Source organism: Zalophus californianus, chromosome 16, assembly GCF_009762305.2.
Source record: "Zalophus californianus isolate mZalCal1 chromosome 16, mZalCal1.pri.v2, whole genome shotgun sequence".
Taxonomy (NCBI): Eukaryota; Metazoa; Chordata; class Mammalia; order Carnivora; family Otariidae; genus Zalophus; species Zalophus californianus.
This window is the reverse complement of record NC_045610.1, coordinates 7,753,424-7,780,093: the sequence shown is the minus strand read 5'-3', so window position 1 is coordinate 7,780,093 and position 26,670 is coordinate 7,753,424. Positions and strand designations below refer to the sequence as shown.

At 45.5% G+C, this 26,670-nt stretch overlaps 1 protein-coding gene and 1 long non-coding RNA gene across 2 annotated transcripts in view; one reads left to right on the top strand and one right to left on the bottom strand.

The window, feature by feature from the left end:
• Positions 1–2,194: 2,194 nt before the first annotated feature.
• On the bottom strand, positions 2,195–6,104 carry LOC113938983. Its single transcript, XR_003525077.2, has 3 exons — positions 5,955–6,104; positions 4,310–4,421; positions 2,195–2,369 (listed from the first exon to the last, which is right to left on the bottom strand). It is a non-coding gene; the product is annotated as an uncharacterized LOC113938983 (long non-coding RNA).
• A 721-nt stretch (positions 6,105–6,825) lies between these two features.
• Positions 6,826–26,670, top strand: part of HS3ST3A1 (heparan sulfate-glucosamine 3-sulfotransferase 3A1) — a 97,350-nt gene continuing 77,505 nt past the window's right edge. Inside the window, exon 1 of the mRNA XM_027624585.2 lies at positions 6,826–8,405. Coding sequence (XP_027480386.2) covers positions 7,807–8,405 — 599 coding nt within the window. The 5' untranslated portion in view covers positions 6,826–7,806. The remainder of the gene's footprint in view (positions 8,406–26,670) is intronic.

Below are 26,670 nucleotides of genomic sequence, written 5' to 3'. Positions count from 1 at the left end.
ACCTGTCACTAGTCCCTCCCAGTCAATGTCATGTTTTATGCCTTGTTCTAGACGGCCAGGTTTCTCCAGGTTCCACTCCCTCCTCCAGACCCTGCTCCCTCTCAGTTACTCTGGGCCCTTCTCCAAGCCTCTAGAGCTTCGGAGAAACTCCTAAAGAGTTGTTGCGGCTGCTTTGTGAAAAGGAGCACTACAGCCCTTGTGAACCCTCCTTTGCTCTCAGATTCTCTCAGGTTCAGTCTATGTCTCTCCCTCAGCTCCTGCTGAACGTATGCCTTGGAATGGAAGGGGCAGGACATGGGCTTCTGCTCAGAAAGCACCAGCACTCCACTCTCTTCCTTTCCCTCTGATTTATCCCCCTCGCTTACAACGCAAAGAAAAAATTTAAATCTCCTATACAGGTGGGAAACCAAGGAAACTCACCCAGACTCCCCTTATGTTTCAGATGTATTATTTATATCCTATATCCTTCTCAAGTTCCCTCAAAAGATTAACTTAATTTTTACCTGCTACAGAAGTGTCATCTTTAAAAGAAAGCACTGAAATTACAATCAAACAAACAAACAAAAAACAAGGACTCAGTGTCTTCTATGTTGAGAAAAGAAACTGAGGACAAGTAAAATAATCACATAACCCTCCATGAGTCAACTTTTAGTTCTACATCACCTATTTAAATAGGTCCTGTTTTTCAGCAAACATTTGTTTCTTCAGATGCTCTGCCAGGATGGTCAGCCTACTGCAAAAATGTCTCTTGACTCTTTTGCATGCTAATTCAGTTTTTGATAGGGCGTATTTCAAAACCTGCACCCCTTTCTTTTCACATGGGACAGAATCTGAAATAATTGAGCCAGAACAGAAGCAAAAAGAAGCTCGGGGAAATCTTTATGTAATGATCAATCTTCCCCGTTATTTTTGGCCAAATCAATAATTCATGAAAATTACCATTTGTCAAGTCCTTAGTTAAACCCCATCCCTTGGGGGTGGTGGCCCCTGGAGAAATAATAGAACAAAGGAAATCCCAGATACTTGGTGAAATGTCCTCCACCTGGTCTCAAAGTAAACCAAACCCTCACTATAGGCAGCTGAGGCCCCAGTATGTTCACAAAACCTGTGTCCTCCCAGGTTCCTGACAATAGCAAGCCCTATACAGCTTAGGATTATATTTCTGGATCCGTGTGCCTCAGAACAATGAATGTTACTAGACAGGACACGGGTAAAGGGAGTCCATGGTCCAAAAGGCTTGAAAACGTGGGATTAAGCAAAATCTGTCTTCTTTACTGAAAAGTCATCTCAGAGACTATAATATGCTAATATTTAACAGGAATGCTCAAGACTTCTTCATATTGCCCTGTAATAATTTTTGTTTGTTTCTCAATCTGGAACAACCACCGTGGTCTCTCCAGCTGCAAAACTCATACTCCTTCTTCAACAAGGTCCTTCTAAATTCCACTTACTTTGGGAATTCCTGGTCATCTATCTGATTTGAATTCTCAGTAACTCACAGCTTGGAAATCATGAATTGTTAGCCATCATCTCACTTGGATTGGGAAAACCATTTTTCCCCCGGTAGGAGATGAGTGAGGACCACATCTGATTTAGAGGATAATTGAGAGTCCCGATGACCTCCTTTCAAGCCTGCCTCACCGTTTGCTGACCACTGACTCGAGACCAAGACTGTTACTTCAGTTCTGAATGGGACTTGGCCCAGCTTCCATTCTGGCTTGTCCCCTTGACCGCTACCCACCCCATCCCATCTCTCCAGTCCTGCTGGCACATCTCCAGGTCAATTTAGAGCAAGAAACCAGCCTGCCTGACTGCAGAGCTAGAAGGAAAAGCCAACTGGCAAACAAACACCAGACCAGCAATGGAAGGACAAACTGAATGGCAATACTTGGAGTGGATTCTGACTTCTGCTTCTACTTCATCTGCTGCATCTACTCTATCATGTTTCTTGCTTTGTGAGATACTTTAGATGTTCTCTTCCTCTTTGTACCCCCTACCAACACTGCAGTTTGGGATTCTATGATTTTACGGCTGCTATTTATTTAATTACAGCTTCTTCAATGCATTGTCTGCTTCAAGCTTTTCTAACTTATCCAGCATTCGGTTCTCAAAGACATTTTCTAAAACACTACATTTATTAGTCCTGGGGCTGAGAACGAGAAATCGGGCACTTGCTTGAATTTGAGGTCTGAAGATCCTGGACTTTCTTTTCTTCTTCTTCTTCTTTTTTTTTTTTTTTTTTTGTCTCTTTGGTTTTGTCTGTTTTGATTAGAAGTAAGTCCAAGTTTGTGGGACCAGGTAGTTTTATATTCCAAGCAGGGCTGTATCAATCTTCTATTCTCTCAATATGGTTGTGATCGAAATATGTTCTGAGAAGCAAAAGGTTTCCATTCGTGAATGGCAAAGCTTTTATTTTTTTTAAAGATTTTATTTATTTATTTATTTGAGAGAGAGAGAATGAGAGATAGAGAGTACGAGAGGGAAGAGGGTCAGAGGGAGAAGCGGACTCCCTGCTGAGCCGGGAGCCCGATGCGGGACTCGATCCCGGGACTCCAGGATCATCACCTGAGCTGAAGGCAGTCGCTCAACCAACTGAGCCACCCAGGCACCCCTTGAATGGTAAAGCTTTTAAAAACTATACTGGAATGCTGCGCACATATAAGTCCAAGCAACAGATATTTTTGTTGCGTAAGAGTCATTAATTGTTGGGTTTCAGAAAGCTTTTTTGGGAAGTCTTCCTAAGAAAGCAAGTATTTTCCTGTTGATCTCTACAGATGTCCGATAAAAGTAGACTCTCAAGAAAATCACACAAGGCCCTCAGCAACTAGCTCCTGTTCCTTCTCTGTCGTCATTTCTGTGTTACTTCTGGTTCCCTCCAATGGCTTCCCCAGGCCAAGCCCATGCTTCATTCATGCTGAAACACAAACAGTTTACAACACACAGCACCCTGTCTGGACTTGACTTTGCTGTGAGGTACTCTCAGACTGGAATGCCCAGCTCCATTCTTGCCTGGGGTCATTAGTTCATCCACAGATCTTTACTGGGCATCGCCTTGCACCAGGTGATGCTACTGAGCAATGAATGGTCTTGGGCTCTGTGGAGTGCTCATAGTCTAAGGGGGAGGCGTAGCATAAGCACGCACCGGTAACATTACAAACCCTCATAAAATCTGGAGGGAAAACTACCTGGGACTCAAGAGAATCTGTGTCAGATTTGCTCAAAGCAGGGGTGGGGGTTGGACATGGAAGGCTTCCTTGAAGATGTGTTGTTCCAGCTGATAGCTGAAGGGTGAAGGGGATGCGTATTATAGGTAGAGACACCAGAGACCTTGAGACAGGAAGGGGAGGGCGTAACCAAGCACTGACAATGAATCTGGTGAATGTATAGCACCACGTCTGGCACTTGAGTTGAATACAGTGCAAATTTGCATTCTAAGGACTGTGTGCATGTTTTGTCGCATTAAGATTATAAACTCCTAAGGCTCCTGTTTTTCCGTTTGTGGGATATACTCTGCCTTCCGGGACCCACTTTACCCCCTGTTCCTGCCCCAGGAAGAGGCTGACCTTCATCTCTTATATCACTGGGCTCCTGGGCTCTCTGGCTTCCATGTTGGTGTGGCTGGTGGGTTTGGAAGGATTTGGAAGGAGGGCTGGGCGTGAGGGACAGACAGGAAAGGAACAGGGCAATGGAGGGCCATAGGGAGGGCTTCTGGGGTAAGGGGAGGTTAAAAAGAAAAAAGGTCCAGTGAAGCACCCAAATTCATTGAGCAGAACCATTCATGGGTCCCTTATGACAGGTGGCCAAAAGATGCTCTCTGTATTCTCCACACTGCTAGAAAGTCTTAGTATTTTTAAAGAATTATCTCTATCTATCTCATGTATACTGACATCCGCCTCTATATAGAGAGGGAACTCTCTATCTCTATAGAGAGAGAAATTCTCTATATAACATTTTACAGAAGTACATATAAATAACATATATTATATATAAATAACTAGCCAATATATTAATCATGGTCACCTCTGGGCAATAAAAATGGAAATTTGGTATACGGTTTGTTTTATTCCTTATACTTCATCGTGCATCGCAGTTTTAAAATAGCACGAATTCTTGCTTCTGGGGCAGGTAGGAGAAAGGCATTTGTAAAGATATTCCTCACTCTAAAATGTAAACCCTCTGTGGGTGGGGCATGAGAGAAGATAAGCGATCCTCTGTACGGTAGAGCAAACGGGTTTATAGGATCCACGGCTGGGAAAGGCCTGAGGGTAGGACACTGGGTGAAGATGCTGGAGCAGGAGTGGGTACTCACGAGGGAGAGAGAAGCAGCAGCGGAAGTCACCAAACATCAACGTCACCTATTCACCCCTGAATACAAGACCAGCTTTATGGTAGCAAGAACTCTTCCTGGCAGAACCTTATCACTTTTAAGGATAACATGGAAGGAAAGGAGAAAAGGGAGAAGTAAGAAGAAATTACAACAAAGTCCACTGTGCTCCTTGGTATTTTCATGACCACTGTTCCTCTTTGAAAGCACCCATTTAATAATGATTAGCTGCAATTGTTTTCCATTCTAATAAATGCATCTGAGTGGATCAAAGACAAAGCATATTCTAACCAGTTGTGGAGAATGACTCTCGCTAATGTTATCCAGAGACCTTAATCAGTCTTCTTGATGTTTTTCTCATGATCAGACATAATGCCACATACCTCTCCCCTGCTGTTGTGTCAAAAATTTTTCTTTTCCTGACTCTTTGCCTGAGACATTGCACTTCTTTTGTAAATAACCCCCCCAATGAGTTATCCTGATTCGAATGTGCTGTTTCCTGTTTAGACACTGACACATACACCTCTCTCACCAAAAATAACATCCCCACTGAAGCTGCCCAGCATGGCAGCCACTAGCCACCTGTGGATTTTGAGTATCTGAAATGTGGCCAGCCCCAATAAAGATGTGCTGCAAAGGTAAAACACACAGCAGATTTAGAAACCTTGATACGAAAAGAAAAAACATAAAGTGACCTCGATCATTTTTATATTGACTACATGCTAAAGTCACATTTTTAGATATGCTGGAGATATCTTTCACCTTGATTTCACCTGTTTCTTTTCACCTTTTTCAAGGTGGCTGTTAGAAATTTTAAAGTTGCCTTTAAGGCTAGTATTTGTGGCTCAGAATTTATTTGGGATGTACACAGCTGCCCTAGACATTGTGAGTGATCCTAAAACCATGTGTCCTAAACAGTGTAGGTCTTTAACCCCTGCCTAAAGAAAATACCTATGTTTGAAATGTGAAAGCATAAATGCATGATCTTGTAACCTGTTGGAGCTAGAAGGGAAAGTGGAGATCATCGTTTTTCCAAGGAGGAAACCAAGGCATGTTTATTGGCATTTATGAGGCTGCATAGGCTTTCAGCCTCACTTCAAAATGGTCTTTGTTTTTATGTCTTCCTTCTGCCAATCAGACTGAAATACCTAGAGAAAAACTTCAAAATATATTAAAGCTCAAGACAGTATTAACACCGAACTGGTTTGTCGATATCCAATTTTAGGACACAAAGAGAGAGCAGACCTTGGCAGGCCTCACTGTTCATCCTTGTAAAAGTTCATTGCTTTAAAGCATCAGAAGCTAAGGAGCTCTTGGCTGCTTCGTAGAAGACGGTGGGATTGGTACTTCATAAACATAAAACCGTGCCTAGCAAAGGCACAAATACACCAGCTCCACCCACGCACAGTTAGAATCACTAGATGCTCTTTAGAAGGGTCTACTAGTAGGACTCCCCTGACGTCCACTTCCGTGGTCAAATACAGCACAGAGCGCAGGAAAGCAGGCGAGAAAAAGGTTGGGAAGTCCCAGCAGTGGGCATCTTGTGAGACACAGGACGCGGTGCCTACTGGGGGGGGGGGGTGCTGGTCAGCATCTACACTGGGCCCAGCAAGCTGCCAGTGTCACTTACACGGGTTGGTGCGGAGCGGTCAGGCTCCCGCCCACATTGCCGGGCGTCCTGCTGAGACAAGGAAACTAAGAAATCAGCAACAAATCGAAACGGAATAAAAAAACCACCCCATGCGGGGTCCACGGGCCACCTCCCTCCATTAAACAGCAAGGTGATTTGTATCCTTTCCTGACCTACTCTCGGAGGAGCGCGTGAAGAGGATATAGCGTCGCGGGGGGGGGGGGAGGGCGGGCAAGAGAAAGAGGAAACTGCTGTTCAGGAAAGGCTATTTAACTCCTTTACCGAGACGCGTGCGCACACGCGCGCGCGCGCACACACATACACACACACACACACACTCTACTACAAACAACATAAAAAAATTCCTTCATCAAAAACTGCGCATGGGGATGTGGAATCGGAACTGATCTTTTTTTCTAAAACTCCTAATTTCTCTCCTTGGTTCCTTTATTGGTTCATTTCCTAAGAAGTTGTTCCTTTCTCGGTCCTGGGGAACTCTCGATCATCCCGAACTAATACAAGGCAAAACAGGCACAAGAAAAGACAAAATAAAATACTGCCGAAGGGCGAAAGGGCTTCGCTCCCGGGCAGCAGCGGACACTAGAGTAGGTGCAAGTCGGCGCCGCGGGGAGGAATTCAGTTCGCCCCAGACAAACGGGGGCGTGGCGTGCAGCGGGTACTGGCAACTGCCGCCGACCAAACTTCCAAAGGGCCCGGGAGGTGGCAGGGGGCGGGGCGGGGCGGGGGGGGGGAGAGATGGAGCGACAGAGGCGGGAGCGGGGGCTCGGAGGGAGTCAGGGCTGAGCCGAGGCTGCTAGGTGGCTCGGGTGGAAGTCAGGCCCCCGGGGATCCGGCCGGCCCTAGCTGTCAGTCAGACTAACCCCGGAGCCCCCGCAGACCCACCGCTCGCCGGAAAGGGGGCGAGGCAGCGGCGGGGCAGGGAGGGCGGAGTGGGGAAGGGGCGTCGCCCCGGTCGCCCCCGCCCTCTCCGATGTCATTGGGCCGACGCGGCGGGGTCCGCGCCACCTTTTCTCCATCCCACCCCGTCCGCCCCACTGCGCTCGTCCGGGGGCTGGTGTGGCCCGGGCCGTTGACGTCACCTCCAAGTTTGCTCCCCTCCGCGCCCCACGTGTGGCGGCGGCGACGGCCCGGAGGCGGCGGGGGAGCGTCTGCGAACGCAGTGGCGCGGCCGCTGACAGGTCCCGCGCAGCCCGGCTCCGGCACGCCGCTCCCAGGTGGGGACCGAGGGCCGTTTGGAGCAGCCGGGCGCGCGCGAAGAGGGGTGCACGGCCCGCCGCGGGCCTCTGGTTGCCGCTGGGGCGGGGAGAGTCGGTGGGACCTCGTAGCCGGGCGCAGAGGGCGCGCCCCGGCGGCCACGGGCACGAAGGAAGGCACTGTCGCTCGCCGCTGTCCGCAGCGCACGGAGCTCCGCGGCCCGGGAGCCTCGAGTCCCCTCCGCGGGACCGAGCGAGGGATGCACGATCGCTGAACGGGGATCCGCGCCGAGAGGCCGCTCGGGGCCGGGGCTGAGACGCACGCCTCCGCCGCCGCAGCCAGGACCCCCGTTCCGGGCGACTCAGGGAACCGGGGCGCCGAGCGCGACCCCAAGGCTCAGGACTCGGGCGAGTCTAAGACGATGGTTTCTTAAGCACGGCACCACGACCCCCTCCTGCCCCCTCGACCGGAGGCAGGGATCCCGCTCACAGGCGCCGGGGGCTCCGTCTCCCCGGCGCAGCTCGCACGGCCGCAGGGACGCACGGGCGATGCGGGGCCCCCCGCAGGAGGTCGCGGCACCCGGCGGAGTCCCGGCCTAGCATGGCCCGCGCGCGGCCCGCCGTCGCCTCCGGCTAGGATGGCCCCTCCGGGCCCGGCCGGCGCTCACCCCACCTCCGCCGAGCCGCTGTCCCGCAGCATCTTCCGGAAATTCTTGCTGATGCTCTGCTCCCTGCTCACGTCCCTGTACGTCTTCTACTGCCTGGCCGCGCGCTGCCAGACCCTGGCGGGCCCGCTGGTACGGCCGTCGGGCGGCGGCGACGAGGCGGGGGCCCCGGGGCGCGGCGCCCTGATCGGAGGCCCGAGGGAGCTGGCGGTGTGGCCCGCGGCGGCGCACAGGAAGCGCCTCCTCCAGCTGCAGCCGTGGCGGAGACTCCGGCCGCCCGCGCCGCGCCACGACGGCGAGGAGGCGGCCTGGGAAGAGGAGCCCCCCGGCCTGGCCGGAGGTCCCGGCGGCTCCGGGGCCGGGAGCAGCGTGGCCGAGGCCCCGCCGGGGACCCTGGCCCTGCTGCTGGACGAAGGCAGCAAGCAGCTGCCGCAGGCCATCATCATTGGCGTGAAGAAGGGCGGCACGCGGGCTCTGCTGGAGTTCCTGCGCGTGCACCCCGACGTGCGCGCGGTGGGCGCCGAGCCCCACTTCTTCGACCGCAGCTACCACAAGGGCCTCGCCTGGTACCGGTGAGCTGGCGCAGGGCACGGCCAGGGGGTGGGGGTGGTGGGGGGACAGCCGAAGGGCGGGGTGCGCGGGTTGGGGGGACCCCCAGCTCCCCTCCCTCCCGGTTTTCTGCAGTGGCTGCTTTTGAGTTGAGGGGTCTCGTTCCTCGTGCCGCCTTCTGCTTCCAGGGAAGTGTGGGTGTCGGGGGAGGCGGTGGGAGGGAAATTTTGGCCTTCACGATTTTTTCTTTAGTTTTTGGGATTTCCTTTTCCTCACACGGCCAATCCCATCTTGTTCTCCTGCTCCGTGAAAGTAGCCCTGTTGTTAGCTTAAGTGGGGAAAAAAAAGTACCTCCTAAGTGAGAAACCTGTTCGTCGATTATTAGCCTTGCAGTGTGCTCCATGCGTTCCCTCAGAGCCCCTGTTTTTATTTCTTCTTTATCTGCTGAACCACCCCCCGGGGCTCCCGCAGTCTTTGCCATCAGGTATTCATTTACCTTGACCTTTTGCCAGATCCTTGTCCTAGGTGGTAAGTAATATCGAGACTCAGTAAAAGTGTCAAGAACCAGAGTCTAGGTAGTTGGGAAATACATGTTCGAGCAAGTGCCGGCAACCAGTCAATGCGCTTTAAAGAAGGGCTTCCTGGATAACAACTTTTGTTTGTGGTGAGGCATGAGTTTTGGAAAGTGTTTGCTAAATTTAAAGGGAATAGTACCTTGTGTTTTTGGCCTGGCTGAAACTTTCCTAAAGATCTTCAAACAATTCTCTTCACACATGAAGTAGCCAATTTTTTCTTCTTTAAAAGAAGAAATAGGGACACTGGTTACATTGTGAAAAAGCCTCCCAATAAAAGTTTAGGAAACAAGTCTGATTCGGTTCTTAATCTTAAATTTGCCAGTCTTCTCAAATTTAGACCACCTTTAATAATGGAATCAGCCAAACTCCAATAAATCCTGGTGTCACCTGGATTTTATTTGCCATAAAATATTGGCCTGTTTTCTTTCCTCTGAGAACAACCAAAAGTCATGTGGCCAGCATTTTCATCTTAGAAAGTTTTATCTTGTTCATTAAGTATGAATTCTCTTTGTTATTTTAACTGAAAGAACATTACAAAAGTGACCACAATTTAGATATATTTCAAAAGTCCACTAAATAAATAATTCATCTCCCAAGCAGAAATGAACACGATCTGACAAGTTTATTTACTTGAGGCTGGTCAGGCACACCCTCAGATTGATTTCAGGAGCCGAATTTACAGTAAGCCAACTTAGGAGAAAACATTTGGCCCTAAAAGTCAAGTTCAAACATTAAACATTTTTAAAACAGTAACTTTGCATTTGTTGGAAAGAAAAACAAACAACTTTCCCTTAATATAGAATATATACCATCTAAAATCATCAGCCACTTAAAAAAATCGCCTTGTGTTTCTGTCATTTATGTTGTATCCTCTGGGAAGTTCTTATAAAAATGACCTGTTGTATCTGAAAACAACAGGTCCTTCTTTTTAGCACAAAGGCAGCTCTGTTTTTTCCATCAAGGACACAAGAAAGAAGTGATTAAAGACCCCTAAAACTCTTATCTGTAGCAGTTTGCATTGAATTGGGCCTCGTATAGTGCTGTAAGGGAACACAATTCAAGGCAACTTCTCGAAAGGTCCAAGACAACGTTTGGCTTGAGGTGCCATTAAATACGGTGAAATATTTAGTACTAAAACCCTTTATTTTCATTTTGCCATATAGTCCTTATTTTCACAAAGTATGATTGTTCTTCTTATTCCAGAAATGAGTATGTGAGGGCGCAGGATATCTACAGACCTGGATCTTATTTTCTGTGAGCCTTTGCTCAGGAAAGAGAAGGAAGGTTTCAAGGTAACTAGAAACACAGTATTAACAAAAAAAAAAAAAAAAAAAAAAAAAAGAAGAAGAAAGGAAAGAGCCTAAACTTTTTAGGTCACTCTCTTTTGGAAACAAGATGCGTGTGCTGTAAAGTAAATTTCTCCTCGGATTGTTTATTTCCAGCAGAGGAGTGCTATAAAACAATTTATGGTGGTTACAAAAATAACTACCCGGTAGACTTCATGGTTTGGTGAATTTAATTTTCTAAGTGTCGGAGCAATGTCTTTGTTTTACCATTTGCAATGGTTTTTATTGGATGCATAAATTTAAGTTTAATTCAATTACATATGAAACTTATTTAAAAAAAAAAACCCTCCACCTATGCAGCCTGGATTATGCGATTATTCAATGAAATGTTGCCACGGTTCTCTTTCATCTTGGCTCTGAACTTGGGAGTTTGATGTTTGTGAGACAGACTGAAGACTATGAAAAAAAAAATCTCTTGCACGGAACACTACTTAACCTATATTAAGTGCACGTTACTGCTTATGTTCAGCCAATATTTACGATTAGGGATTCGGTGAGACCTTCCTGAGTCAGCCCCAAATTTGTAATATGGGATTTCTACCACATACTGCTGACTCCCCCTACTTCCCCCCACAACATGAACAGAAAGAAAACTCCAGTGTTTGCACCCTGAAGTGAATTATGGAAGAAAAAAATGTGTAAAATATTTTTTAGATGCTCATTGACATGGGAAAATCCTCTATGTCCAGCCGTGTTGTTTTGCCCCTTGAAATCTCACAGTTGACCATAATAGTTCGCTGTGGCAGTGCCCCCTACCGTCCAGACAAAGGGAGAAGTGTGTTGTTAGCAAATAGGAGGAAAATGCCATGGAGAATGCCTTTGAGAATGAAAACAACCAGAAGACCATGATTGGGATGTTTTGGTAAATTTCCCCCACTGGGAGAAAACATAAAGTACTTTGTAAGTTGCACTGCACCCCCACCACTAGTATAATCAATTTCTTCCTTTGAGCAGATTTGTAGTGAAGACAAGAAAGTGAGTGTTGTCAAAATCTCTAAGAAAGGAAGTTACTCTGAATTGTTTTAAAATGTCCTAGTGTTCTTAGAACAAATGAAAAAGGGCAGGTGTTTAGATTCCAGGAAATTTGTTAATGATAATAGAGGATGCTTCAGTGGAGTCTTCTGCGTGTGAAACTCCACCCTGATGGAATTTTAAAAAAAAAAAAATTCCACATTGCTTAATTTAGCAAACGTGATATCAGGACAACAAATGTCTGTGGCTTGCGTGTCATGGGAAAGCAAAGCTTCACAATGAACAGCCTGCATTTCCATTATATGGGTGGTGGGTTCATAAAGGAAAGTAGGGAATTGTTGCATTTGCTTTAAAACTCTGGAAAATCTTTTCTGGAAGTCGAATGCCTCTGTTGTAGTACAAGAGCAGGTGAGCTCAGAATTGAATAAGAAGGCCCCCCTCTCCCTGTGTATTTCTGCTCCAACAAGGAGGCTGTGTTGTGTTTTTTTTTTCTGTAAAACAAAAGTTACCTATTTATAAAGTATTGAAGATATGTGTGTACACACATATATGTGTATGTATAACACTTTATTTTCTGTAACGTTTCCGTCTCATCTCGAATTTTGGGGAAAGATAGTAAGTGTTCCTCGTTTCTAAAAGTGCCAGCACATTTCTTTCCTACGTTATGATGTGTTTTCTTTAGCAATACTGGAAAATTTGATTGGAGAAGAGTATCATTAAATTATTTTACTCGATAGCATCCAGGAAGGTCAAAGATCACTCAGCTTGGAGTTGAGGAGTTGGTTCTCTGCCCCTCCCCTTCCCACCCCGGCTGCATCAAAATTTAAAATTTTCTGGCCTCTACCGATCATTGCCTTGTTTTCCAAGTCTACCGAAGAGGCAGACGGAACAGAGGAACTTTCGGTTCCTATCAGGAGGAACTGGCCTTTCTTAGCAGCTGGGAGCAGCTGCAGAGTACCTCCATGTGCAGTTTCCCACCCTCCTGAGCCACAAGCTCTTTCTGCACGAAGGGGTGGAAATGAAATTCGAGCCAAGGGAGCTGCAGAGTTTGGCCACCCATGCAAGGTCAGAGGGACTGAAGTCCAGGGAGAGTTCCTCTGTCCTTAGAGCAGAGTTAAGAACAGTGGGAAGGGATGCGGGGTAGGAGGAAAGCGGGAAGAAGTTGCTTTGGACCGCGAGTCCAGGGTGCTTGTCTACAGGGGGAGAGGGTGCAATTTCTCTTATGCATAGAGTTCCCAGGGGCTCTTAGGGACTGTACACTCTCTATCCATAGAGAGACTGCAAACAGCCTATTCTGAGAAGGCCCAGCACTGTCATTTTGTTAGCTGAATGTCTCTCCTCGGGGCTCCCAGCAATACCAGTCAGACGGCCTCGTTCCTGTGATTAGGTGTGTGTGTCCAAGGGTGCGTGCAAGAGCAGAGACACTGAGTAGATGGGCAAAGTGATGGAATTAGTAACAGGCAAGTTCTTAAAGTGCCTGTTGAACTCCTGAGCACTGTCAGACACCCAGGATATGGAACAGGCTTTGGGACTGGTGAGTCCAGGCATTGAAAACAACAACAGCAAAACCCACGTTTGTTACAGCCTGGAAGTGAAATAGCTCTCATGCTCCAGTATTTCTTTATAACAAGTGAGATTTATCGTGTGCTGATAACGTTTTATGTGAAAGGCATAGCTGTCTCTGAGCGAAAAATCCTCCATAATATTGTGATCTGCCCTGTCCTTAAAAAGAGAACCCTGTGGCTAGAGTATTTGTCTCATGTACATAAGTCTGTTGATTGGCCAGGAAAGCATACGTTCCAAATCTGTATATCAGAGGGGGTCATGGGAATAAAATAATAAGCTGTGCAATTAATGACATTAGGCACTAACCTTACATAGACCAGATGCTCACATTGGGAAGGGAAGAGTGTCGCAGAGCAAACAAACCTACTTGATCTAAACAACGAAAGGGCCTCCCATCTCTAAGGGATGCATGTGAACAACTGCAAATTGCAATTACCATCAGTCAAATTGCCGGGCCCCGTTGGGAACTTTACACACTTAGCACTTTTCCTTGGGGGAGGGGGACATCTTCCTCCCCCAAGTCATAATAACTTGGCTGATAGAGTGTCCTCTCTTCGTACGTTTCCCAGATATACTAGACTCCCCACTTTTTGAAAATTGATCTCTGCTGAGGTGATGAGTTACAGTTGTGAAAATGAGATTTCTTATGGAAGCAATGCCTTTAATGCGCAATCAGAGTAATATTGTAACTACATAATGTTGCAACTCCCTAGTCCTGTTATCTTAAAAGTTTGAACAGCACTGTTGCTAATTTGATACAGTTTAAGAATCTCCATGGGGGATCATGATACAGTTAACTTATAAACTTGGGTGAAACCAGAACTGAGAAATTGAAGAAATGAGTTCAGTGACCTGAAGCATCTTTCCAGTTGCTGGTCTCCAGTGATGCAACTCTTGATTTTTTTTTTTTTTTTTTTTTTTACCCATTATCATGCAGTCAAGACTGCCACGCCATCCTGTGATCCCTTGAGGACTGTAGCCCAAAAGTTCAGATCTGACTTCTTTCAGAAGCTGTCAGATGACAGTGAATGTAGAAAAAAAAAGAAAAGAGGGAGTGTTCATTAAGAATGAAATTTAGTACTTGCCACAAGGCGTGTGATACTCTTGCACAGTTGAAAAATAGAATCCTTTCCCGCAGACTGTGGAGGGCGGTCCGCTTTGAAGGTGACATGTAGTGCCATCTAGTGGGAGGGAGAGTCAGGAAGGGACCCAAGCCGCTGAACTTGGAAAAACCTCAAGTTATCAGAGAGTGAGTGCTGTCTTAATTAGGGAAAGCGGGGCAGGTCGCCTTCGGTAGCACCTAGAGCGTGGATCGTGTGTTTAGCGTGACCGCGCTGTGCTTTGTTTGCATCTAGGTCTGAGCTCACTCCTTTTAGGCGGGGAGTTTATTCTTTGGAGAGAAATAAGAGACTTGCCTTCACCATAAACCTGAGAAACAAGATATAAATGATTAGGAGGTTTATATTGGAAAGGTGCATGAGTGGAAAGGAACGCCAGATGCCCCAGATTAGTTTCGTTAGTGTGTTTTGCCTCTGTTTCTGAAAGCCAGCTTCAAATGAAAACACTTCCAGATGATTTTATTTCAACAGCAGTGATGCAGGCTTATTCCCTCCCCCCAGTTGTACAGGCTCTGGAGGAGGGTCCCATGATTCCTAACAGGCAGCACACAGAAGCCTGTTTATTTTTTTATTTCTTATTTTTTACTTTTTTTTTAAAGATTTTATTTATTTGACAGAGACAGCGAGAGAGGGAACACGAGCAGGGGGAGTGGGAGAGGGAGAAGCAGGCTTCCCGCGGAACAGGGAGCCCGATGCGGGGCTCGATCCCAGGACCCTGGGATCCTGACCTGAGCCGAAGGCAGACGCTTAACGACTGAGCCACCCAGGCGCCCCACAGAAGCCTGTTTAACCCCGAATGCATGGAGACACACTATGAAGATCCCACCCACGAGGGACAGTGTCACAGGAGGCTGCTTTCAGAGTCCCAGCCGGAGAGCCCTTCCTGGGGCTGCCGCTCCATGCCTGGGGAGGGTGGGTGGGGGGAGAGGAGTGGCGGTCAGGTGAAAGTTTCACAGAGGGGCAGGGGAAAAATAGGAACATTACAGAGGAGACATTGGCCGACCCCACCGTAGCCAGGTGATAAGGTTAACACTGCCGCCTTATCACATGGAGATCATGCACCCCTGGGGTATGCCGGTGAGGAGGGTGTCCTTCTCCCAAATCGTCTGACAAACCCAAATGGCAGGGCAGCTGAATAAATCCCTGATCAGTATCCTTAAAACATGTCAAGATCGTGAAAGACAAAGACTGATAAACAGTCACAGATCAGAGACAAGAGACTAACCACTAGTGAGTAAACACGGTGTGGCACCCTTGATTAGATCCTGATGGAAAAATGGGAATTTGATCACTGCACGAGAGTACAGTTGGATCACTGTACAAGAGTAATGTGACATGCTAACTTTAGGGGAATCTGGGTGGAGGGTCATCTGAGAATTGTCTGCACTTTTTTTTTGAGAGAGAGAGAGCATGAGCAGGGGCAGGGGCAGAGGGAGAAGCAGACTCCCCACTGAGCAAGGAGCCCGACACGGGACTTGATGCCAGGACCCCAGGATAGTGACCTGAGCCGAAAGCAGACTAAGCTTAACCGACTGACCACCCAGGCACTCTTTTGCTATTTGGGTTGTGTGTGTTTTTTTTTTTTTTTTTTCTTGAACAGTTTTAATATCTGATATTACTCCAAAACCAAAGGAAAAACAGCCATATCAACAAAGAAGGGAGGAGATGCCTCATGGCATCACAGGATGAGGGCTCCTACCGAAGGACTCCTCTGCCCACCAGCTCTGTCTCTGCCCTGTTCCTTCTTTCCTTCCAAAGGCCCCCGGCGCAGGCCTGCCAACTTCCCCTGCCGGCACCTGTTGCTTCCAGACATGCTCATCTTTCCCTCAGCTGACTCCCCAGTAAAATTGGCTCACGGCTCCCCTCCTACTCTCTTGTCCCTGAAACAAACACAGAGACCGTTCTGTTTTTCTCTTTCTTCTCTTTTTTTTTTTACGGCTGGCGGATGTAATGTGAAGACGGTATAAAAAGTCACCCACCCTGACCGAATCCTACTCATGCTGGAGAGCCGAAGCTTCGATGATGCCAAGGACAGGTTTTTGAGAACACAAAGAACTGCGGTTAGGGGTCAGAGGCAAATCAGTCGTGGGCGTCTGGCTTTTTGGCTACAACACGGGAGGAGCTGTTGTTGGGTGGGGAAGCTGGTTATGGGGTGGAATGATTGCTCTTTGTGGCTGAGGTCCAGCATAGCCCAGATCTTCTCGGCCAGCTCACTAGACCTGGTGCTTTCACCTTTGTTTTAGACACTGTGGCTTATGAGACCAGAGCAAAACAGACACGGACCGATCACAGGGTTCAAGGATGAGGAAGGACCAGAGAAAATCCAACTTCTAGAACACCAGATAACCAGGACCTGGGCACCCAGGGTGGTTCTTCCCGCTGGGGCTAGTGAGCCCCGGATGCCCATGTCATCAGATTCAAGCGTCCCATCTGGCGGGGGGGCACCCTGGCATTTTCTGCTTCTGTTTTTAAATACACAGTTGTGCATCTGAGGTTCTGGTTTACCAGAGTAATGAAAATCTCCCTGGTGAACGCCTGGGTGACTCAGTTGGTTAAGTGTCTGCCTTCAGCTCGGGTCATGATCCCGGGGTCCTGGGATCGAGCCCCGCATCGGGCTCCCTGCTCGGCGGGAAGCCTCCTTCTCCCTCTCCCACTCCCCCTGCTTGTGTTCCCTCTCTATCTCTCTCTGTCAAATAAATAAAACCTTTAAAAAAAAAAAGAAAGAATATCTCCCTTGAAACATTTCCTTTGGTATTTTTAACAACTGTAAAAATAGTGTTATCCACATTACATTTTTACTTAATCAGAACAAAACCACGTGCACTGCATCTCGAGACGCAGAGAATTTAGCGTTGCCTTTTTCATCATTAGTCCCTTATCTTGATTGGATCAGTTTTGTTTTTGTTTTTTTAGAGACAGAGTGGTAGGTGGTGGGAAGGGGCAGGAGAGGGAGAGAGAGAATCTTAAGCAGACTCCAAGCCCAGCACAGAGCCCAAGCCAGGGGGCTTGATCTCACGACCCTGCAACCATGACCTGAGCCGAAATCGAGTCCATGCATAACCAGCTGAGCCACCCCAGCGCCCCATCGATTGGATTAGTTTTATGAACCTGTTTTGTGCAAAGGACCCACTGCTAATGCTTACGTAGATGAGATAATTTCTGTGATTTAATACCATTCCCTACTTGGCCGTTTGGCATCTTTCCATCTTAGTTGCTCTACGCTTTTCTTCATGCATTTTGAAACTTCTTTAGAAATAGCAAAATATTTGCGAACCCTGAAGTGGACATTTGATGAAATATATCGTCTTAGTCTCTATTTCATTTATTTCTGCTCTGCTCTTTGTTACTTTCTTTCTTCTGCTAACTTTGGGCTTAGGTGGTTCTTTTTCTAGTTCCTTGAGATGTAAAGTTAAGTTGCTCGTTTGAGATCTTTCTTCTTAATGTAGGCGCTCGTTGCTATAAACTTCCCTTTTAAAACTGCTTCAGGAGCAGATTGTTCAACCTCTCCATATTCGTGATGTTTCCAGTTTTCCCCTTGTTCATTGATTGCTAGTTTTATACCATGTGGTTGGAAAAGATACTTGACATGGTTTCAGTCTTCTTAAATTTGGTTAACACTTGTGTTGCAGACCAGCATGTGATCTGTCCTGGAGAACATTCTGCTACTCTGGATGGAATGGTCCGTGTATGTCTGTGAGGTCCATCTGGTCTAAAGGATCTTTCAAGGTCAATGTTTCCTTATTGATCTTCCGTCTGGACGATCTCTTATTTTAGATGGAAGGTAACAATTTAGTGACGTTTGGTGAGGCCTTACCTTGTGCTGGATGTTATTGCATGTAGTCTGGATATTTTATTAATATGATGACTGTTACTAGGTAGATCCTATCACTTTTTGCCTGCCCAGGAAACAGAGGCCCAGAAAGGTGAAGTAACTTGTCCAAGGTCATACAGCCAAGTAAATGGTAGAGGTGCTATTTGTAGATCTTGTGAGTCTGTTAGTCTATATGGAAAAACCAAACCACTTGTGTTTTTGCTCAACCTCTCTCTCTCCCTCTCTTTTTTTAAAAAAAGTAATCTGATGACAGAATCCATCTTTACTGGGCAGAGCAGAAATCCTGGCCATTCGCTTGGTTTTCCCCCCCATCTGTTAAATATTGACAGTAACTACGAAAAAAAACAACAACAAGTCTCTTAACTATGAAGTAGTCCAAATGAGCAAGTTTCCTCCTAAACTGCTGTATGGGAGAGCCAAAATAGTGTGGGACATGCGATCGGAAGGCTGCTCGCTGTTTGTGGCGGTTGGGGCCAGGTGAGCTCCTGGCTGCGTCTCGTTGCTCCTGGCATCACGCAGTCCTGGGCTCCCATTTGCCTGTAAGAACCTGCCGACCGACTGCCTCTTCCTCCTGAGCATGGCTGAGTCACTGCCAACGTCCAGATTTCTCACTCTTTGCTTTGTGTGCACCTTTTTTTTTAAAAAAAAACATGTTTTTTATTTGAGAGAGAGAAAGAGCAGGGGGGCAGAGCAGACAGAGCGGCAGGCTTCCCGTGGAGCAGGGAGCCCGATGTGGGGCTCGATCCCAGGATCCTGAGATCATGACCTGAGCTGAAGGCAGATGAATCGACTGAGCCACCCAGGCTCCTCTGTGTGTGCACCTTTTGATTGACATTCCTTTTTTTATTACTTTAGGTATGCTAATACTCTCAATCAGGGCACATCCTAATTGTCACCCCAAGCACGATTCTGTCTATCTTCATTATTATTTTATTAATCACTGTCATCATGAGAACCAAGCCCTTTACTCTAGTGGTCAGGTCATTGCTACGTAAGAAATGGCTGATGATGTGAATTTCCTTTGGTTCCAGCCAGATAGAAGCATAGACTCTAAAGGTTGCTGGAGTTACGGAAGTTATCTGGGAGAAAGATTTTCTTGCTTATAAAGGAACCGCCGTGCCTCGCTTGACATTCAGCTAAAAGACAAGACTGGGTTCTTGAATTCCACGGTACCATTCTGGAGAATACAATTAAGAAATAAGTCCATGCTCCAGAAGATAAAAATTCAGTTTTGGAGGTTTGGCAACCATGACAGAAACATTCCAGAGAATGGAACAAGTTAATAGCATTATGTTTTTCTCCTCCCAGAGTGGGTGAATTAAAGCCTTGAATTGATTTGAGTCAGCGGTCAATTCATCTTTCAATGGCCGGTTTTCATCTCAGATGACTTCCTCAATATTTTGATGTGTATAGATTTGGGGACCCAGCTAGCATGACTGGCCTGTGGATCCTCGGGAGTAATTTGTGTTTTATGGTCGTTGCCTGCTTGTTAAAGATTAGTGGGGGAAATCCCAGTAAAGACAGGAAGAAGTTTTCTTTTTCCTTTTCTTCTTTTTTTAAACTTCGCTTTTTCTCTTGAGTGTTCAGAGTAGGAAGTAATCAATCAAATTATGGGAATAAAATTCCTTTTCCCTTTTTCAGCGTTCTTAGTTGGATTAGATCTCTCCTTTCGATAGGAAATATCAAAGTTGGCCAGGCTGGTTTGAAGGACAAAGTCAAAAACGATGGATGTGTTTGGTACAGTCATAAATCTTTGTAGATTCTTACAAAGTTCATGTAGTTAAAAAAAAAAAAGAACTGGATTAAGCTGTAACTAAAGCTAATTGCGTGCCTCATCACCTTTCCAAACTGGAGCCTCTTTTGTTCTAACTTGATAGTTTAAAGTTCTGGCTCTAGGAAAATGCTGCAAAGATGAAATTATTTCATTTCCCAAAGCTTTTGAGTAAACAAAATCTGGCATCTTTTAAATTTTTTTTTAATTTCCTGGTGGACTCTAATTATTCTTGTCGTTCTTTCATCAAATGCTGTGGGTTTTTCTTCTCTTTCTTTCTTCCCCCCCTTTTTTTTTGTAAGAAATAAAAGCTACTTGTTTTTCTTTCTAATGAGACCTCATTCTTTCTTCCTGGTGTGGGAGGATTTGGGATCATAGAAGTATCCGTTAAAAAAGCTCTCCCCAAAGCCAGAGGGTTACTAGAATGCCTGCTAGAGTTTAATGATGGAAACAAAACAAATTGGATCTGTTTTATATTTATCTTTGGGGGGGAGGTCATGGGGAGCTAATGGCTGTGATGAAAATTCTTCGGATTTTCAGGTGCATTTGCCCTGTGGCAAACGGTGGCGAGTTGGTAGCAAGCATGGGAGAAATCACTTCTCAGCTCCAGCTGATTGTTACCCAGTAAAAAAGTAGACTCATTCTTGCCATTCCCTCTGATTTTTCAAAATAATCTCGGAATACTGACTTTTTTAAAAAACATAATTGAGAAATAATAATCATGAAATACCAAAAGCAACGCTAAAAACAAAATTCTGCATGGGTGTGGCAGATCAGTTTCATCTGAAGGTGAATGGCTAGTGGTTTATAACCTTTGGTTTATGGTGAAGACCAGAGGTAGACAATCAAAAGCTGGTGTTACACCAAGAGTTTTCTAACCTGTGAATCCACAAGGCATGAATTTATAATAAAATCTATTGTTATTTTTTTTTTAAATGAAAGGCACTATGATTGGATAAAGTAGGAGAGCTGATTCCATGTAGTAAGCAAGACAGGTTTATCTCGACAAAGTTGGTTCCGATATTTATATGCGTAGATGAGTGGGTGTAGAGAGGGTTGGTGGTAAAATGTATTTGTTACAGTGGCTCTCAATGGGAAGAAAAAGTTTGAAAAATGCTGGCTTTTGTGAACACAAGTCCTGTTTGAGAAATCCAAAATGAATGTGCTTCGGGGTTCCTAGAGAAGCTGAACGGGAGTCTCGCTCCATGCTGTGGATTCACCACCTTTTTTTTTTTTTTAATGTTTGTTTGTTTATTTATTTTTTAAATTTTATTTTATTATGTCATTTTAATCGCCATATATTATATCTTAGTTCTTTTCAACCTTGTATGTCCAGGGCGTGAAGCTCTGCCTGCCTCCTAAGAGACGAAAAACTGATCCGTGGGCCAGAGGTCAGCAATTTTTTTTCTGGAAAGGGCCAGATAGTAAATATTTTTGGCTTCCCAGGCCCTGTTTTCGCCAAAAAGCAGCCTTAGTATGTAAATGAACAAGCATGGCTGTATTTATTTGCCAGAACAGACCTTTGGCTCCCTGTTGGTAGTTTGCAGCCTTCTAGGGTAGGCTAAAGGCTTCAAACATGTTGATTTCCCTTTCTTTACTTAATCTTGTTACCCTCAGGTGAGTACCCTCCACCAACATTCATGGCAGGCGTGAATGCATGATGTTGAAGTAACCTCACACTTGAGATCCGACTCAGAAATAGCAGAGCTTCTTGGGCTCATGTGAGAAATAGGATGTTTCACTTCAGAACTGCATAGCGGTGACCTGTGGGAACTTTGTGAAATATGCAGATTTATTCAGGATGGTGGCATTTCATGTAAAGGTGATTATACGCTCAACTGCACACATTCTATTTTGGAAGAGATACCACATAAAAACAAATCAAAGCAGGCTTTGGTCATTTTCCTAAAAAGCTTAAGAATCCGTTCTGATGTTTCCTTGACTTTGTACTTGAGTGCGTGGTCGGTTTATAGATCCACCCCTGCGTTTCCATTTTCCCTTTTGTCTTCTGGATGCCCGGGGCATCCTGCAAAGCATGTGGAGGGATCACAGGGGACACGGGAAGGTCATACTTCCTCACCTGATCACCGTTATGAGAAAGCATCCTGCCGTGTGGTTGAATTCAACATTGTCTTTGCAGATAAGGGGTGAAGCATCGTGTCTGGAACCAAGCATGAGGAAAGAGTTTTGAGAATTAGTAATTGGCATGTTTGAGGTGATGGACTTTCTTCTAGATCAACACTGTCTAATCGAAATATAATGGGAGGGGCGCTCGGAGGCTCAGTCGGTTAAGCGCCTAACTCTTGACCTCAGTTCAGGTCTTGATCTCAGGGTCACAAGTTCAAGCCCCACATTAGGCTCATTGCTGGGTGTGGAGCCTACCTTAACAAACAAACAAACAAAAATATATATATATATGATGGGAACCACATTGGCCGTATTAAATTTTCTAGGAGCCACCTTAAAAGTAAGACTGAAGAGGTGAAATTAATTTCAGTAGTAGTTTGATTGAAAGCCAAGACGTCTGAAATATAATTTCAACAGGTAATCAAAAACAAAGCATTCTGGATGAGACATTTTACATTTTTCATGCGGAATCTTCCAAATCTACTATGCGTTTGATGCTTGCGGCATGTCTTCATTCTGATTAGCCAGTGTCACGGGTCCCATAGCCCTGTGAGGCCAGTGGCTACCATATTGGACACTACAGTTCTGCCCCTGGGGAGTGGGTAGTGAGGGCTTCCAGTGGAGAACTGATCCCACAGATCGCCTCTGGTTCTGCTGGGGACACCTAATCCCAGGTTGCATAAGAAGTGTCGAAGATGGCAGATGGAGCCAGGTGACCGTCTCGAAATCTTGAGGACAGACAACGGAGGCTTGACCTGGAGCTGGGCAGTGGGTGTGGGAAATGGGGGGAAGATTTGCCAGAAGTGTTTTTGGTAGAAGGGATTATAAAACTTTGTGTGGAACGCTAGGCATGAGGGGAGGAGTATAAATTGGAGAATATTTGAAGATTGCTAGCTCAGGTGTATTTATTAGTAACCGTGACAGGGGTAAGGAACACAGAAAGAAGTAACGGGTACTGATGACAAACAGCTGTGTTTTGGGCGTGAAGTGGAAAGGGCTTCAAGGTAAGCTGGAGCTTGTGAGTGAGGTCAGGCTTGGGAGCCACGTAAGGCATGATTGTTGAGGTTTTTGCCAGCCATCACAAAGCCGAGAGGTGAAAATGTGTAACGGAATGGTAGGGGCGGGGGAAAGAGAGCAGGACCACGAAAACATGTTTATATTTTTACCCCAGAGGCATATAGTTTCCTTCGTCTGAGCCATGCATGCAGAAAGTGTACAGAGGGAACTGGGCTGATGTCTATTAATTTCCTTTGAAACACATTAAAAAAGATAAGATGAGGGATGGATGGATAATGTGATAATACAAATCCAGATTTTTAAGGAAAATACAAATTTTGAATTTAGTTGGCAGGCAGAGGTGTTTGTCACAGCATTCCTTCCAGTTTTCACCATGTTGAAGATTTCCCTAATTGAATGTCGGCCGGAGGGAGGGAGAGTTTTAAGATCAGTGGTATCAAAGGCTGTGAAAAAGGGGGAATAGAGGCTTGGGACAGAGGAGTGTTTGTCTTATCAGGTAGGAAGTTACCGGTGACCCTGAGACCAGGTGGGTGGCTGCCGTGGGACAGACTGCCAGCACCAGTTGGTTGAGTACATGGACATGCGTCAGAAGACACAAGGAAAATAATGAACTTGGCCCATGTGTCCATCTCCCTCTTCTTGCCTGGACTGGAGTCAACCCATGGGGTCTTGGTGCAATGCTTTCTGACCATGACAGCGAGTCATCATGTAGATAAAACCGCCCTTTGTGAATGCAGTGTTTAAAACGTGCTTAGTGGGCTTTCGTCTGGTTTTTGTATTTACACATCCTGCCTTCCGCACCGACGTGGTTACTTAGGTGTGGTGACTTGATCACGAGTTTCTTTATCAGAGGGTCTTAGCTAGGACTTTTTTTTTTTTTAATGGGTGCTTAAGGCTTTCAGCATTAATTATTGAACACAAGCAGTGTCTGATATGGCTGTTTTCTTGAAAATCTTTGTGACTTTCCAAGGCAGCGCTGCACCAACTTATTCTAAACTCCATGGCAAGTGTGGAATGGAAAATTAACTTGCTTTACAAGCCTTCATCTTTTGCACGCTCGCTTGAAAGTTCCACGAGAGAACAAAGAAATTTAATTGCTTTGTGTTTTCTTGCTCTCTCATCAACGCTGAAATTCTTTTTTATTTTTATTTTATTATTTTTTAAAGATTTTATTTATTTATTTGACAGACAGCAAGAGAGGGAACACAAGCAGGGGGAGTGGGCGAGGGAGAAGCAGGCTTCCCGCCAAGCAGGAGCCCGATGTGGGGCTTGATCCCAGGACCCCCGGGATCATGACCTGAGCCGAAGGCAGACGCTTAAGGACTGAGCCACTCAGGCGCCCCTGAAATTCTTTTTTAAAGTTTGAGCCCTCAGGTACTCTTCCATCAAGAACATCATCTCATTTGATGAGAGACACCAAGTATCAGAAGTTTTGTGTTCTCCTGATACTGTCTCCATGGTCACATGCTTCTCTAAGCCAGGGGTTTCCAATAAATTTCCTGAAGACCCTAAATTTACTGCCCTTTCAGTTTCCCCCCATCACGTTGTCCATTTGATCTTTTTCGAAGTGAAACACTGCCCCCTGTTTCTGCATACTGAATCGCTATACTGTCTTCGTAGGAATTTCAATCATCTGCTTCTAGAAAATTAACAAATGACATAATCTCATGAACTGTGTCTTCTACGTACACATTATCAAAGCCCGGGCCCAGGGTTTTACTCTATATGGCGATGCTAGTTAAAAAAAAAGGCATTCGGAGAGATAGATGGTATTTCAAATATGGTTTTCTTATAATAGAAGATGGATTTCTCAGGGAGAGAAAACATGAAAACTACTAATGAAATGATGGCATGTATAAGCAATGCTCTGCAAATGTAAAAGATGATGGATAGGAAGTGCTTAGAAATCTACTGGACATTAAATGTCTCATTCCACGTGCAGGCCCTCGATTGTGTAGCAAACTGCATCAGATGGATAGTTTGGTTCTATTTTTATTTTTTTTTTAAGATTTTATTTATTTGACAGAGAGAGACACAGCGAGAGAGAGAACACAAGCAGGGGGAGTGGGAGAGGAAGAAGCGGGCTTCCCGCGGAGCAGGGAGCCTGATGTGGGGCTCGATCCCAGGACCCTGGGATCCTGACCTGAGTTGAAGGCAGATGCTTAACGACTGAGCCAAAGAGGCGCCCCTGGTTGTATTTTTAAAAGTATGCTTACCCTTCATTTATAAAAAAAAACAAATAAATAATAGTTCATGTAAATGACTGTTCGTGTATTGGCTTGAACATGTGAATGGTGTATACCCGTTACCATAATGTGCCAGCACCGTTGGAAAGGTTGGGTGAAATCCTTGCCCTTCAAAACAGGAAGTTCTTAAAAATGGAAAAGTAATTAGCTAGGTAAGCAATTTCGGTATAGTGATTTGGATGTCTGACTTATGTGTGCCTATTATCAGAATGTTGTAGAATCTGCTAGCTCCGTGTTGAAGGCTTGGGCAAAATCATTTTCCTTAAAAACAGAAGTTCTTTTTCTTCCTCCCCAAGGCCTCTAAAAATCTGAACTATTGAACTCAGGTTTGAGTAATGATGTACGATGCTTTGCCAAACGAGTCGCTTCCCTTTTTGTGATATCCATCAGGAAAAAAGGAAGTGTCTAGCCGGCAAACTGTTTCCCAGGAAAAAGACCTTTTTGTGTGTTTGCTTAAGTCAAGGTAATTTTAAAATAAGAGGAAAACTTGGCATTGTTTTCAGGTGACATTTAGGAAGCGAAAAGGCTTGAGTTTCTGGGTTCTCGTCTGTGGGCACAGAGATAGTAAGACAGTAGTTAAAGGAAATTAGTGTCTTCTATAATCAGAAGAAAGTAATTTGGACTATTTCACAGCATGTGTTCGTATAAAAATGACAGAAGATAAGAGATGTTTCACATATTTGCGGTTGTTTAAAATGCTCAACAAAACATAAAATGTATTTTAAATATTTTTTTTTTTTGCGGAAAAATCTGAAATATTTAGGCTCAGAAATGGCGTGACTGGATTTTACCAGTATTACATTCAGTTCCTGTTTGGAATTCACGGAGCTTGTACTAAATCTCAACCCTCTGGGATGTGAGCTTGTTTATTCTTATCCCCAAATAAATACCTCGTTATTAAGAAAAAAAGCATCCTGTCTTAAAATATCATTAGCATTGGAAATGACCCCCGGGTCATCTAGTGCAATACTTATCTGATAGACCAAAGTTTATTGAAACAGCTTCAGAGCTGTTCTCATCATCAAGTAGTGCCGTTGAGATACGTCTTCAAAACATTGATAAGACACTATTTGAGGAGCAAAATATTTTAGTCTGCCCTTACCCGCTGCTTCTGCATACCCACTGCCAAGCCGATTCGCATCTGTTTATTCTTTGTTCCTGTGACGAGGTGTTTTGAGACAGTGTAGGGTGTATAGACGACTTTACAAATAGGATTTTATTAGCTCATATTGAAGTTTATTTGCCTATTAGGAAGATAATACAGTCAGCTCTGCTGTGATGCTTGTTTTGAAAACGGGAATGTGTGCCAACGGAATTAATATATTAGGAGTCCATTGTTGTTTGATGCCAATCACATTTGCTTCTGCAGAAGCGCTGGATGAATGCAGGAAACAGCCCTCAGCTGAAGCCAGCCATGCAGGAACAGGTGTGCCCATGTGCACGCACACGAGCCTCAGATATCTGCCAGCGACCTCCGTTCACCACTGGCCCCAAGTCACACCCACCCCTGGCTGTGTGGGCCCCAATTTTAGAACACCCTCCTGCTAGCTGTAACCGGCTAGATGCAAGGCTCCGTTGCCCACTGCCACAAGCAAACTTTAGGGCTTCTTCAAGATCAAGCGTCCTATTTATTGTAGGAGGAATGAATTTCTTAACCGTTCAAATGTTTAAAACTGCACTACCCTTGTTATGAGGTTCGTATCTTTTTAAGAATATTG